At 58.7% G+C, this 14647-nt stretch overlaps 1 protein-coding gene across 1 annotated transcript; it reads left to right on the forward strand.

Annotated features, from left to right (window-relative positions):
- The first annotated feature begins 1693 nt into the window (after nt 1-1693).
- On the forward strand, nt 1694-13258 carry LOC138993957 (arachidonate 12-lipoxygenase, 12R-type). The gene is made up of 15 exons (XM_070393493.1): nt 1694-1841; nt 3252-3456; nt 6557-6638; nt 6740-6826; nt 6928-7050; nt 7352-7455; nt 7777-7949; nt 8194-8337; nt 9255-9458; nt 9676-9762; nt 10071-10240; nt 10494-10615; nt 12422-12522; nt 12646-12816; nt 13002-13258. The coding sequence occupies exons 1-15, from the start codon at nt 1695-1697 to the stop codon at nt 13179-13181; spliced, it is 2100 nt and encodes a 699-aa protein (XP_070249594.1). The 5' UTR covers nt 1694; the 3' UTR covers nt 13182-13258.
- Nucleotides 13259-14647: the final 1389 nt, after the last annotated feature.

The following is a 14647-nucleotide window of genomic DNA, read 5'->3' on the forward strand; positions in this document are numbered from 1 at the left end:
CCTTTCCACTCCAGACTTATTTTCTAAAGAGCACCTGCTGGCTAAGCCTAAGGCAAAGAAATTGCTCACTGTTTCTCGTCCTTCTCTACAGCTTCAGGAAGCTCTGTGTGTATTTTATTTCTTCTTGGTATCTGCGGTGCCTAGAAAAGTCCCTGGAACACGGTGTGTTCCCTTTAAACATCTCCCGAATGAATGAAGGCCTGGAGGAATGCATGACCGGGTTCCCGACAAACCCAATTCCATTGGAACCCATCCCTGATTCCAACCCTCTTTCTAACTTCTTTCTTTCTGTTTCTATTTTGGAGGTAGGTGGGAGGTGGAGTGAGTACTTTATAAAATTGAGGGATAACATAGATAGAATAAAGTGCTTACAGTGTCATATATGTCACCCAGACCAAGGCATAGAACAGTTCCAGCTCCTTACATGACTCTCCCAGGCCTGAGCTACTCACTGGTCTGACTTTTATAAGAATCACTTGGTTTTGCCTGTCCTTGAACTTCATATAATGAAATGATAGAGCATGTACTCTTCTATGTTTGGCTTCTTTTGTGCAACATCATTTTTATGAGATTAATTCATGTCATAGTTCCTTCTTATTTTTAATTGCTGGATAGAGTTCTGTTATGATTATATTACAAATTATGTATTTTATTGATTTTTTTACAGAGAGGAAAGGAGAGGGATAGAGAGTTAGAAACATCAATGAGAGAGAAACATCGATCAGCTGCCTCCTGCACACCCCCTACTGGGTATGTGCCCGCAACCAAGGTACATGCCCTTGACCGGAATGGAACCTGGGACCCTTCAGTCTGCAGGCCGACGCTCTATCCACTGAGCCAAACCAGTTAGGGCTACATATTTATTCTTTAGCTTAGTACTTGCGTCCCAAATGTACCCCAACTGTCTTCTATTTTTGTAGTCAACCCCCATCCCTCCTCAGCTGATCCTGGCTCAGCAGGAAGCAACAAATCCCCTCCTCTCCCCTCCCTGGGGCCTCTCTAGGGTCCCTGAGCTCCAGCCTCATCACCCAACACCTTCCTCTGGTGGCTCTGGGCCCTGGCAGGACGGGCCAGCTTCCTGCTGAGGCCACCGCCTGTCCCATTTCCCAGAGAGGAATGGCCAGGCAGCAGGCCAGCTGCACCCTTTCCCCTAACCCCCACCCACTGGGGGCCCCAGGACAAACGCAGGTAACTGACTACCCATGAGCTCTGCTCAGCAGGGGTGCCCAGCTCTGCAGCCCACGGGGCGGGCTGAAGGAAGGAGCTTATTAGGACGATAAAGATCTGGGGGCCCGCCCAGGCCCCTCCCCCAACTTCCCTGGGGCCCTGGCTCAGGCTGGACTGGCTCCCCCACCCAGGAGTCCTCTTCATCTAAGGCATCTTCCACCCGCCCTCTCAGAGGCAGGCCCAGCGCCCTGCCTCCTGGCCCTCCCTGCCAGCTCCCGAGGGCTTGCAACCCAGACACAGGCTCAACAGCCAGGAGCACGGCCTCACCCAGCCTTCCTGGCTCTCATCCTGCCCGCCGAGGGCAGTAGCTTCTCCAGGATCTGGGCTGCTGGGGGGCCGGTCCTCCTTGCCTCACCTGGCCACCTTGGGAGGCTGGCCTGTCCACTCCCCTCTGTGTCTGGCTTCCCCGGGCCGCACTCCGCAGTGTTTGGGATTAAGCTCCCCCTCCTGCCTCCTGAAGAGCAGCCATGGCCACCTACAAAGTCAAGGTGGCCACTGGTGACGACTTCCTGTCAGGGACAATGGACTCCATCTCACTGACCATTGTGGGGACCGAAGGGGAAAGCCATAAGCAGCGGCTGAACCACTTTGGGAGAGACTTTGCAACTGGGGCGGTAAGTGTGTGTGTGTGTGTGTGTGTGTGTGTGTGTTGTGTACGTGTGAATGTATGTATGATGTATATGTGAGTGTGGTGTGTGTATGTGTGAATGTGATGTGTGTATGTGATTGTGTGTGGTGCGTGTGGATATATATGTCAGTGTGTGTGGTGTGTAGGTATTTGTGTGTGGTGTATGTAGATGTGTGATGTGTGTATATATGCGTGTTTGGTATGTGTATGTATGTATGTGTGTGTTTGGTATATATGTGAGTGTGTGCAGGTATTTGTGTTGTGGGATATGTATGTATATATGTGTGTGGTACATGTGTGAGTCTGTGTTTGGTATATGTGTATGTGTGAGTGTGTGTGTATGTATATGTGGTGTGTGTATGTATGTGTGTGTGTATGTGTGTGTGACTGGGGAGCATAGGACGGAAGCAGGGGTGCAGCGGAGGGAGACAGCTTGGCCAGCAGAGGTTGGGGAGGTCTGGGACAGGTCTGAAAGCAGTGGGGCTGCCAGGGTGACTCTGGGTGCCTCTCACCACAGACCTGACTCCCAACCTCCCCTGGTCTTTGGGCCATCCTTCCTTCCTGGTCGTCACCTCTGCTCCTTTTTGGTCATTCCTCATCTCTTTCCCTCCCCTTTCTCACCTCTTCTCTCTCTCCTCCTCCTCTCGCGTCACTCACCCCATAACCCTCATCTCTCAAACCCTCTCCTACTCCCTTTATCTCTCCTTCTCTCTCCTCCCTTTTCCACTCCTTCCCTCATCCTTTCCCACTTCCTCTCTTCCCCTCTCCCTCATTCCTTCTCCTATTCTTACTCACTCTTCCTAAGTCAAGGTGCATCAGAACCAGCTTAAATTCACATGGGAGTCCCTGCGACTTCAAGTGACATCAGACCAGCCTCTCTGTTGGGGCCTGCCTTCTCCGTGGCGGAAGGCACCGTGTGCTGGGCCCTCAGCCCTCAGCCCTCAGCCCTGATTCTGAGTCTGGTTCATTAACTTGCAGCTATGTGACCTTAATAGGTCACTGTCTGTGCGGCCACTTTTGAATTTCCGCATCTTCATTGTTAAGTGGGAGAAAAGGGGGATGGCCACTTCTGCCCACTCTGAGACTGTAAGGGTCTTGGGGGCCCTGGTCCCTTTATACAACAGCCCCGGAGGTCTGCATGGCTCCTGCAGCCTCAGATGGCTGGGGAGGTGGGTGAGAGGACGGGACCTCAGGAACTGGGAGTGGAGAAAGGGAGGGTGGGTGGGCCCAGCAGGGGACAGCCAGGTTGGAGGGCTGGGAGGAGAGCCCAAGATCAGGTCACCCCGGTTCAGGAACGTGAGCTGCATGCGCCAGGCCTGGGTGAGGAGCCAGACCAGTAGGAAACCTGAGCAGCCGGGGCTGAGGCCTGTGCTCAGCTGGCCCTGTGCCCTGCCAGGTGGATGAGTACACCGTGCAGTGCCAACAGGACCTGGGGGAGCTCATCATCATCCGCCTGCACAAGGAGCGATACTCCTTCTTTCCTAAGAACCCCTGGTACTGCAACTATGTGCAGATCTGTGCACCCAACGGCCGCATCTACCACTTCCCCGCCTACCAGTGGATGGATGGCTACGAGACCCTGGCTCTGCGGGAGGCTACAGGCAAGCTCTCACCAGCCCAGCCCATGCCCATGCCCATGCCCTGGGGCCCCTTGCTCTAGCTAGGCCACTCCAGCATGGCCACTGTCCACGCTAGCCAGGTGCCAGCCCCATGGGGACTCCTGGGAACTCTTGCCACTCTTACGTATTCCTCTTAGTCATCGCTACCGTGCTGGGCCCAGCTCGGGCTACACCCTGAGGAACAGGGGTGAATAAGGCGTGGGGCTACCCCCAGGAGCTCAGGCTCACAGGTTCCCGCTGAAGACAAGCCTGCTCTCTGCTACCTCTGTTGTCCTCCCCTCCCCTCCCCTCCCCTCCTCCCCTCCCATGGCGGCCCAGCCACTCTAAAAAGACCCCCTGCTACTCTGGCCACAGGCCTCAGGATTCTGGTCGGATGCCCTATTTATCCCAAATAGCATGTCCTGCTAATCCGAAAAGACTCCCTGTGATCCAGCAGGTTCTGTTGCTACAACCGGATGCCTTGTTACTCTAGTCAGAAGCCCCGGTACTCCGACTGCTGCCTTGTTTCATTACAGAGGCTGCCAGTTCAAGTTCTCTGCGGCGCTATAGCAGGAGGCCTTGTGTCTTATCATCATGGCCCGGGTTTCTTAAAGAGCATTTTTTTAGACTGATGGGATGTTCTATTGCTCCAAAGGCCTCCTTCTTGCCCCAACAAGGCACCTGATTTCTCTAACAGGCCTCACGGCTACTCCCAGAGGTCCTCTAATCCAGTGAGGGTCCCTCCGGCTCCAATAGGGTATACATCTGGGCATACGTCTCAATTCCGCTAAGCCTCAGACAGACTGCTGGGCTTCCCTTGGTGGCCCAGCTGTTTCCCCAGGAGCTTGGTTGCTCCCAGGGAAGAGGGACAGACCTGAGTGCCTGCGTTCCTCACGTCCACCCCTGCCAGGGCCCTTGTCTAGCCGTCGGGCCAGCTTCCTAATATGTGGCTGCTCCATGGGACTGCAGGCCTGTCCTCTGTCCTCTTTTGTCCCCCTGACTCCACCACTGAGCTTCTGCTGGCCGCCCTCAAGCTGGGTCAGAGGGGAGGACAGAGCGGAGGGGGCCTGGGGCCTGGAGCTCTATCAGCCCCGCAGCTGACCATCCCATTTCATCCACTGCCCTGTGGCGAGAACCTCTTCCTGGGAGGTGGGGACTGTGCCCGAGCGGGGGAAAGGAGAGGCAGGGGCCGGGGGAAGCAGGTTTCGGGGAGGACGGGGAAGCCAAAGGGAGGGTCTTATGGGAGATTCGAAGCATTTCCCCACAGTGATAAGTCTGAGTGGCATGGAAGCTGGGACAGGCAGGGTGACCCTGGGTGGCAGGGTGTAGGAATGGGGCTGGGTGGGGCAGCTGTCAAACACACCAGGGCAGGGAGACCTGAGTCACCTGCTGGAGCCTTGAAGGAGTGAGGTTCCCGCTCTGGGGACGAGGCTGAACTAGGGCTCTGTGTTACACAACTCCAGGGGGTGCTGTTCTCCCAGAATACAGCATAGGCTGAGGCAGAGGGAGGAGGGAGCAGCTAACGAAGGGAACCTTGAAGGAAAATGATGGGGCTGCAGGGATAGGCTCTTGCCAGGCTGGGGCTTCCGGCCAGGATGCTGGAGAAAGCGAGGCCCAGATTTGGATCTCAGCTTCGCCTGGATACTCAGCTGGACGCCTGGGCATACTTCTCAGTTCTGCTAAGCCTCAGTGAACTCATCTGTGAAATGGAGCTAACAGCAGAACTGACTTCATAGGGTTGATGTGAGAATCCAATGAGACAATCTCTAAAAGGAATTTTGAAAAGGCTTAACAACTATTGGTGGTTGTTAGCGGATAGTGGGTTGGTGATCAGAAGGAGACTGCCTTGGTTCAAATCCCAGCTCACTGTTTTCTCTCTGTGTAATATTGAGTGTTTTTTTCTTGTGAAATGAGCATGGCAATATTGTCCCTTAGCTGAAACTGTGGGGGCCAGACATGTTTTAAAATGTAGATTTTATTTAGAAGAGATATAAAATGTGATGCACACATATCTTTATCTCTATATCTCCACATATATATTATATATATATATATATATATTACACACACACACACACACCCCATATGTTATATGATATATTCACCAGGGAACTCCCTAATCAAATATACCAATATTTCTGTGGCAAAAACTATGAAGTTACACCAAGTGAGTTGAATAAAGGCTGTTTATGGTCTCAGGTAAATTTTGAGCAGATTTTTCCAACCAAGGAATTTGCACTTAAATGGTGGAAAACCAAACCAACCCGATTTGTATGTCCTGTTGGGTTTGGGGTTGTGGGGAGCAGGCCGTGAGCCTATAACCGCACTCACCTGCCTCATAAGGCTGTGCTCGTGCAGATCAAATTATTAATATAAAGAAAGTGTTTAGAAGGTGCCCTGTACTTAGTAAGTGCTAAGTCACTGTTATTAAGACTTGAGTGCGTCTGAAAGAGAGCCATCCCTGTAGCAGCAGGGCCCAGCTGGAGGGGGTGAAGCAAGGAGGAGGGTGATCCCTGATCCTTTTTTTTTTTTTTTAAAGTATTTTTAAAATGTATTTCAGAGAGGAAGGGAGAGGAAGAGAGAGATAGAAACATCAATGATGAGAGGGAATCATTGATTGGCTGCCTCCTGCACACCCCCTACTGGGGATGGAGCCTGCAACCTAGGCATGTGCCCTTGACTGGAGTCGAACCTGGGACCCCTCAGCCCGCAGGCTGACGCTCTATCCACTGAACCAAACCAGCTCGGGCTCCTGATCCTTTAAAAAAAAAATCCTTACCCAAAGGGGAAGGGAGAGAGAGAGATAGTGAAATAGCCCTTATGTACCCAACTGAGCTGTGAATCAAACTCACAACCTTTCAGTATAGGGGATGATGCTCTAACCAACTGGCCACACTGGCCAAAGTGGTTCCTGGTCCTTTTAGCTCAGTTTTTGGGAAGAGAAACACCCTCCCTCTCCCATCCTTGATCGTGATGGGACCCCAGAGCCAACCTGGGAGGCAGAAGCTGAATTCTGATCCCTGAAATGGGTGCGGGTGGGCAGATACCGGGGCTGACCTTGAGCTCCCCCCCCCCCCCGCCCCCCTCTTTGATCTCCCTACAGGAAAGACGACAGCAGACGACTGCCTCCCAATCCTTCTGGAGCACCGCAGGGAGGAGATCCGAGCCAAGCAGGACTTCTACCGGTGCGGGGAGGATGGCAAGGGCTGCGGGAGGCCGCGGGGCCAGGGTGGCTTTCCCTCTGGTGCATGGACACCAGGCTCACTATTTCAGCTTCTCTTTGCAGCTGGAGGGTCTTCGTGCCCGGCCTGCCCAACTACGTGCACATCCCCAGTTACTGCCCTCCTGTCCGGAGAAACCCCAACCGGCCTGAGTAAGGACCTGAGGCTGCCCTGGGTGGGCCTCTGGGCTCTGCCCCTTCCTCAAGCCCCGGACCCCAGGTGTCCCGCCTCAGGCCTATGTTCCTTCCTGCAGGTGGAATGGCTATATCCCCGGCTTCCCGATTCTCATCAACTTCAAGGCCACCAGGTTCCTGGACTTAAATCTGCGCTACTCCTTCATCAAGACAGCCTCCTTCTTTTTTCGCCTGGGGCCCATGTGAGTGTGTGTGAGTGAGAAGGGGAGGAGGGCTCCCTCTGCTCCATGCCCACCTCCACCACAGCCCCGGAGGTTAGAATGGCCAGGAAGGTAGATGGAGCTGATCAGAAAGGCCAGAGAGCCTGAGAGGTGACACTCAGAGACGGAGGCCTAGAAAGACCTTGAGCGATGGGCCCGGGGACCCTGAGACCCAGAGAGAGAGCAGAGAATTTGAGACTCAGAGACCTAGGTGCGGTGGGGCAGACGGGCACCTGGCAGCCTCTCTGACAGCCTCCCCGCCCCCGCCCCGCCATCTCCTAAGGGCGCTGAAGTTCAAAATCCGAGGCTTCGTGGACTGCAAACGGTCGTGGAAGAGACTGAAGGACATTAAGAAAGTTTTCCCTGCCTACAAGACTATCATCTCCGGTAGGGGGTGGGGCATCCTAATGGGACTCGGGGAGCCCAGCGATCTCTGGCGGAAGGACAGTCCAGGAGGCAGGACCCCCACGTCGGGGAAGCTGGGTGGGAGGAGCGGGCAGGAGTGGCGAGCTGGGTGAGCGCGCCCTCTGGCGGCATTTTGGGAAACGTCGCCCTAGGCCCCTCAGTGGAGGCTGGGGGTTTCATTTTCCTCTGGGGTGTCCTTACTCACACACGCTCACATGTACTCTGTCCCGGGCCGTGGCCCCATGCCTCTCTGTCCCTGATGGGGACCGGGCAACGTCGTGACGCTCCGCACCATCCTCCCAGAATACGTAGCCGAGCACTGGGCAGAGGACAGCTTCTTTGGGTACCAGTACCTCAACGGCATCAACCCCAGCGTGATCCGCCGCTGCACGCAGATTCCAGACAAGTTCCCCGTCACAGACGACATGGTGGCCCCGTTCCTGGGCGAAGGAACGTGCCTGCAAGCGGAGCTGGAGGTGAGGCCTGGCCCGCGGACACCTTCACAGCCTCCTGAGCATCCCCTCTCCCCCCCCCCCCCCCCCCACCTCTGCTGCCTGCGGAGTTCCCACCCCCTCAGGTCTGCCCCGAGGTCATCATCACCCCCTCTTGGTCCCTGGCCAACCCCTGCATCTGGGGGGGGCAAGAGCACTCGGTACCCAAGGTGTGGGCATGGGTGCCCCGTGTTGCTGCGACCTGCCCGCCCACGGCGCTCCCTTCCAGAAGGGGAACATTTACCTGGCCGACTACAGGATCCTGGAGGGCATCCCCACCGTGGAGCTCAACGGCCAGCAGCAGCACCAGTGCGCCCCCCTCTGCCTGCTGCACTTGAACGCGGAAGGGAACTTGATGCCCATCGCCATCCAGGTGCCTGGGGCGCAGGCCCCGCCGCAGGGTGGGCGCCGCTGTGCAGCTGTGCGCATAAATGTGTGTGTGTGGGCCTGTGTGTGTGCTTGTAGCCCCTATGTGAACGTGTGGTGAGCAGGCCAGCCTCTGTGCGTGTGTGCGTGCGCGCGCGCAGCTCTTTGTGTAAGCGTGTGTGTCCCTGTGAGTGTCTGTTCGTTTGTGTGCATCTGAGAATATACCTGTTTATGTAGATGCCTATCTGGGTGTGCAGCTAGTGGAGAGCCTGGTGTGCGGCCCTTTGGCGGAGTCTCTGTGTTAGCCTGCGTGTGCACACCTGTGTGCCGCCCATGCATGCACGCGGCTCCTGTGGGTGCGCCTGTGTGCAGAGTCTGCGTGCTGTGTGTGTAAGCACGGAAATGCGCAGCTAATCGCACTTGGCCGCTGCCTGGAGAGTCTGGGAATGGCAGAAAATGGGACAGAGATGCTTCCTTCCGGGGGACTCCACTAGACTCCGTCCGAATAAGAAAAGTCAGGTCCTGGTGCCGTGGCTGGTTAGTGACGCGGTTTAGGCCTGATGGCAGTGCCCTCCCCTCAGGGGGCTGGGTGTCCCTGCGCAGTGCAAACCTGCGCAGCTGAATGTGGCGGCTGTGGGGCAGAGACAGGGAAGGCTTCTCAGAGGAGGTGGCTTTGTGAGCTGGCTCATGAAGAATCATAGGAGCAGCCAGTAGAGAAAGGGACAGCGGAAGGCACCACAGGCAGTGGGAACAGCACGAGCAGATGTTAGGAGGGAGAAAAGGCCTTGCAGTGCTCCGGGGAACAGGGACTGGGGTGTAAGGGCGGAGTTTTTACGTCCTCAGACTCTCCTTGGTGTCCCTCCCGAGGGTCCTTGTGTGTATAGGTCTCTGCCCTCCCCTAACTCCCTCCTTCCCCACTCCCAGCTCAGCCAGACCCCTGGGCCCAACTGCCCCATCTTCCTGCCCAACGACTGTGAGTGGGACTGGCTGCTGGCCAAGACGTGGGTGCGCAACGCTGAGTTCTACTACCACGAGGCCATCGCTCACCTGCTGGGGTCCCACCTCATCGGCGAGGCCTTCTGCCTGGCCATGCTGAGGCAGCTGCCCATGTGCCACCCCCTCTACAAGGTACGGGCTTGGGCGAAGGGGCCTCACTGAAGCATCCCTGCCCTCGTCTGGCCTCAGAGAGCCACCGGGCCTGCTCAGCAGTCAGAGGGATTCCAGTGAGACTAGGGGAGGCCTCTGGGGACCCACAAGAAAGGGGGTCTGATGTTGCAGAAATGGGGGTGCGCCGTGCTCTGGGGGATAGCGTCAGTTCCCTCATTGTCTTTGCTCTCTCACACAGCTCCTGGTCCCCCACACCCGATACACCATCCAGATCAACAGCATTGGACGGGCCATCCTCCTCAATGAGGGGGGGCTCACTGCCAGGGTGAGACTGCCCCCACCACCAGCAAGACACTCCCTTTCCTTCTGGCCTCGCTGGTCGCCTAACAGCAGGGCTTCCCACTCGCCTTTAGTTCATGAGGGATCAGGGAGAGAGGGGACGGTTAAAGCGGCTGCTGCGTCTGCAAAGGCAGAGGCAGGGGCTGGTGTGTTGGCTGGAGGGCGAGGATTCCGGGGTGGGGCAGGCTGGGCGGGCGCTGCAGGAGCATCAACTGCCTGTGAGCTGGATGGGAGCCTCCCTGGGGAGGACTTGCAAGAAACCCGCTGGCTCCAGCGTTCACTCCTCCCTGACAGGCCACGTCCCTGGGCCTGAAGGGCATTGCTGAGTTGATGGCCCGGTATCTGTCAGAGATAACCTATGAGAGCTGCTACCCCCCCTATGACTTCGTGGAGCGCGGCGTGCAGGACCTGCCGGGATATTATTACCGTGATGACTGCCTGGCAGTGTGGGACGCCCTGGAGAGGTAAGATGGGGACGGCAGTGGGTGGCACTCAGGGTGGACACCCTGAGATGTTGGAGGGGAGCCTTCAAGTGCCTGAGCTTGGGTCTGGTGCCATCTCTGACCTTGACAAGCAACCCTGACCATCTCTGCCCCACAGGACTTGCTCATCCACATGCCTAGGGCAGCCCTGGGGCCAGGGCATTCTGGGAGAGGTGGGAACAGCACAGCTGGGGGCAGGAGGAGGGTCCAAACTGAGGCCCTGTTCCCTGGCCAGGTATGTGACAGAGATCATCACCTACTATTACCCGTGTGACGCAGCTGTGGAGGGTGACCCGGAATTGCAGTGCTGGGTGCAGGAGATATTCAAGGAGTGCCTACTAGGGCGTGAGAGCTCAGGTATGGCCCGAGCACCGGGGCATCCGGCAGGGGTCCAGGATGGTGGGGTGGGCCCTCCTGGCTGGGCTGGAGCATGTCTCACTGGGGGCTGAAGGAGGCCAAATCGCTGCCCTAGGATTTTGACGGGGCCCTTCCCCGTCCCTTAGAGCAGCAGCATCTCAGAGAGGCTGGGAAAGGAAGCATGGCTGGCCACTGGTCCCTGTCTGAGTTCAGGGGCTGCGGGTCATCTCTGTAGAGACCTGGAGGTGTCCCAGTGTTCTGAGAAACGGGGCATGAGCGCAGAAAGGAAAGGGCAGAGGGTGCTACAAGCTGGGGGCTGGTGGGGTGCTGGCAGACTCCAGGGGCGGGAAAGCATCTGAAGTCATGCCACTTGGGCACCCACTCAACAAGCATCTATGATGTGACAAACACTGTGCTGGTTACTGAGGAGCAAAAGGGAATGAGGCAGGCGAACTGCTCTCCCCGCCCTCAGAGAGTTCACAGTCTGGCGGCTGGGGTGCGGGGTGGGGGGGGTGGGGGGGGTGGGGGGTGGGGAGTGGAGGAGTGGGGGTGGGGGTGGGGGGTGGGGGGGGTGTCTGCCCAAGAAAACAGGCAGTTACAGCAGGGCTGGTGCAGTTTGTTGGTGGGGACAGGAGCCCAGGGGAGGCACCTAACCCAGCTTGGGGAGGGGTGGTGGGTAGAGAGTGGGGGTGGGCAGCAGCAAGCTAAGAGCTAGCTGAGATCTAACATCTGAGCTAAGAGCGAGCTGAGATCTGCCGGATGGGGAGGGTAGCTATGCGATGGCAGGTGAGGTTGGAGAGTTCTGGGAGCTGCTCACAGGAGCCTGCGACTGGAGCTGAGGGTGGGAGCCGAGCAGGCTCCCGGTGGGGCTGAGGCTGAAGCCATGAGCAGGGGCCAGGTTGCGCCGCGTGGTTAAGGGGGTTGGAGTGACTCTCAGCGCCAGAGGGCGCCATGGAGGGGTTTGCGAGATGAGATTTACGTTAGAACAAGATCAGGCTGCAGGGCAGGTAGGAGACAGCTGGGAAGCTGCTTGGTGTGCGGGAGGGAGGTGGCAGGGACCTGACTGGGTGGGGGCTGTGGAGACACAGAGGATTCCGGAGAGAGTTGGGAAAGAGAAATGACAGGGCTTGGTGACTAGTTTGGGTTGGGCAGTGGGGGATACGTGTGGGGGCGGGGCCAAGGGTGACGCTCAGGTTTAGAGCTTTCAAAACTGGGGAGAGGGTGTGTCATTGATCTGGGGGGCGGGTGTGCAGGGAGGAGGGGTTTAGGGTGGGGACGATAGGTCTGGGTTGACTGTGTTGGGCTTTTGGAGTCTGGGGTCGCCCCGGCAAGCAGGGCGCTGCTTAGGCGGGAGGCGGGGAAAGAAGCGAGAGGCTTGGCTGGGTACAAGGCCAGGAGCCAGGCCACTGAGAGCCGATCTGGAGCGAGCAGGGTCTCACGGAAGCGTGTGTGTGGCGGGCAGTGGATGAAGGACTGGAGTCAGGCCAGGGTTCTTCCAAAGCTGCTCCCCGCTGAGACCTGGGCCCAGAGACTCCCCTAAGGTAGTTGGAGGAGATCTGAGGGCCTCATCTCAGGCAGCTGCCCGGAGCGGGCCTGGACCTCGCCAAGGCTTGTGGTGTGTGTGTTTGGAGGGGGGGGGGGGGGGAATGGGGATGTGACCACAGGAGGGCCACCCAGGCGGGATGAGGGCACGGATGGGGCAGCTGGATGTTGGCAGGACAGGCTGAGCTGGGCTCGGTCGCGCCCTCTAGCGGCCAGTCCGGACCAGGGCGGGAGTGGCCATGCCTGGGCCTCTGTCTCCCCCAGGCTTCCCCACGTGCTTGCGAACCGTCCCGGAACTGATCCGCTACGTCGCCACCATCATCTTCATCTGCTCAGCCAAGCACGCCGCTGTCAACACCGGGCAGGTACCCGTGCCCACCAGCCCCCGCCCCCCGCCAGGCCCGGGCCTAACCTCAGTCCCAACCTCCATTTAACCTCGAGAGACCCTGGGGGCCCCGACCCACGGCCCCGCCTCTGCCCCCCTGCAGCTGGAGTTCACCTCCTGGATGCCCAACTTCCCGTCCTCCATGCGCAACCCGCCGATGCAGGCCAAGGGGCTGAGCACCCAGGAGACCTTCCTGGACACGCTGCCCGACGTGAAGACCACGTGCATCATCCTGCTGGTGCTCTGGACGCTCAGCCGGGAGCCCGACGACAGGGTGAGGGGGGTGCGGGGGCTCCCTTGGGGCAGCGGGGGCGGGGCGACTCCGAGCAGGGGCTGGCCGCTGGGGTGTGGGCCCGGCGGGAGGGGCGCGTGCGGGGAGGGGGCGGGGAGGAAAGGCCAGGAGAGAGGCTCCTGCGGGGAGGGCGGGGGAGGAGTCAGCCGCCCGCTCTGCGCCCGCAGCGGCCCCTGGGCTACTTCCCCGACATCCACTTCGTGGAGGACGTCCCGCGGCGGAGCATCGAGACCTTCCGCCAGCGCCTGGCCCAGATCTCGCACAACATCCGCCAGCGCAACAAGTGCCTGCCCATCCCCTACTACTACCTGGACCCCGTGCTGATCGAGAACAGCATCTCCATCTAGGACCGCCCTCCCCTCGTCTCTCCCCGCCCCGCGCCCGGCTATTTAAGAAAATACAGACAACATAAAACAAAACAAAAAAACACACAAAAAACACTTCCCGCTCGAGCCCTGCGTCTGTCCTGTCGGTGCGCGCAGGCAGCGGCGGTTCCTGCTGGGAGGGGGGTGGGGGAAGGTGAGGGGGTCAGAGGTGATGGGGAGGGAAGGGCCGGCTCTCGCGGCTGTTTTCCACCCCCGCGGGGGTCCAGGTAGGTGCAGGGCAGCGTCAGGCCTCGGTTCTGCTCCCCGGTGTCCCACGAAATAAGGGCCAGACGACTCCTGCGGGCCGCTGCGGGCCCCTCGGTGAAGTGTCCCGCCGGGGACCGCAGGAGAGATGGCTGGGACCTCTGCTCCGTGATGCCGCAGCCTCATCTTTCAACCCAGAGCGATTCCGGTCCGTCTTCAGTCCCCCAGCTCAGGCACCCAGGCCACCAGGGACCCCAGCCACCAGAAAACCCACTCGACCACACAGACCACCATCCGAGACCCGCCCACCTAGGAACCTAGACCACCCAACCTGTCCAACTTGAAACATAAACCTCCAGACACCCAGGCCGAGGGACTGCCCTCCGCCCGCGTGCAGGAAACCCAGACCCCTCTCAGCTCCCCTGCTGGGAACCCATGCCACCCGCACCACACCCTCAGAGACCAGAGTCACTGCAGGCCCGTCCATGAAAGGGCCCAGCCTGCTAAGTGTCCCGTCAAGGGACCCATTGTCCCCAGACCCCTCCTCACCCACCGGCTCTCCTGGAACCCGAGACACCTCCTCTCCCACCCCGCGCCCTGTTCTCCGTGTCCTTGGTTTCACCGCTGATATCCCAGAAGAGCAGGAGGGCAGGGCCGGTGATTGACCTCAGGGAATGAGGCCACAGATCTAGCTGGGGGGCTGCAGGAGCCCCAGGTCTACTGCGGTGGGAATCCTGGGCGCCCAGGCCCAGAATTCAAACCGAGCCCCCACACTCAGTAAGCACAGGGCTGCCAGTGCTCCTGCCAGGCCCGCTCCTCCTGTGGCCCTGCTTGGCCGCCAGGGCTGCCACCCGCTCACCCCACGGCTGTTGCTGGCAGCATGGTGGGCTGAGCAGGTGAGATACTTGACAGGGCCAGCGAAGCTCTCTAGGGCACCAAGGACCCCGAGCCAGGAGTGGGGTGGAGAGAATGGAGCTGACACCCAAGGGGCTGCTGCCCTGGGGAAGTGGGGTTCAGAGGGTGGAAGACTGGGACGGGCACCTCACCTGAGCTCATGCGGCTTAGAAACCCTCCTGGAAGCCCTCCTTGAGCCAGGCCTGCAGCTCCGAGTCCCTGCTCACTGCTCACTGCAGTGTCGCCTGGGCAGCCGATGCCTAGGGATCCGGGAACACAGGTGACTAGCAGTTGGGAGGTGATGCAGCCCATGGGGTGTGAGTGACAGAAGTTGCTGAGACCAGCTGCCC

The sequence above is a fragment of the Myotis yumanensis genome, unplaced genomic scaffold (assembly GCF_028538775.1).
Source record: "Myotis yumanensis isolate MYYU_CA2020_CCGP unplaced genomic scaffold, mMyoYum1.0.hap1 SCAF_16, whole genome shotgun sequence".
NCBI classification, from domain to species: Eukaryota; Metazoa; Chordata; class Mammalia; order Chiroptera; family Vespertilionidae; genus Myotis; species Myotis yumanensis.

Excerpts from the sequence above, each read along its gene's own strand:
- LOC138993957 (XM_070393493.1), top strand. The coding sequence starts at position 1,695 with ATGGCCACCTACAAAGTCAAGGTGGCCACTGGTGACGACTTCCTGTCA. Across the intron at positions 6,827-6,927 it reads AGAAACCCCAACCGGCCTGA|GTGGAATGGCTATATCCCCG; the intron begins GTAAGGACCTGA and ends TCCTTCCTGCAG. Across the intron at positions 9,763-10,070 it reads AGGGGGGGCTCACTGCCAGG|GCCACGTCCCTGGGCCTGAA; the intron begins GTGAGACTGCCC and ends CCTCCCTGACAG.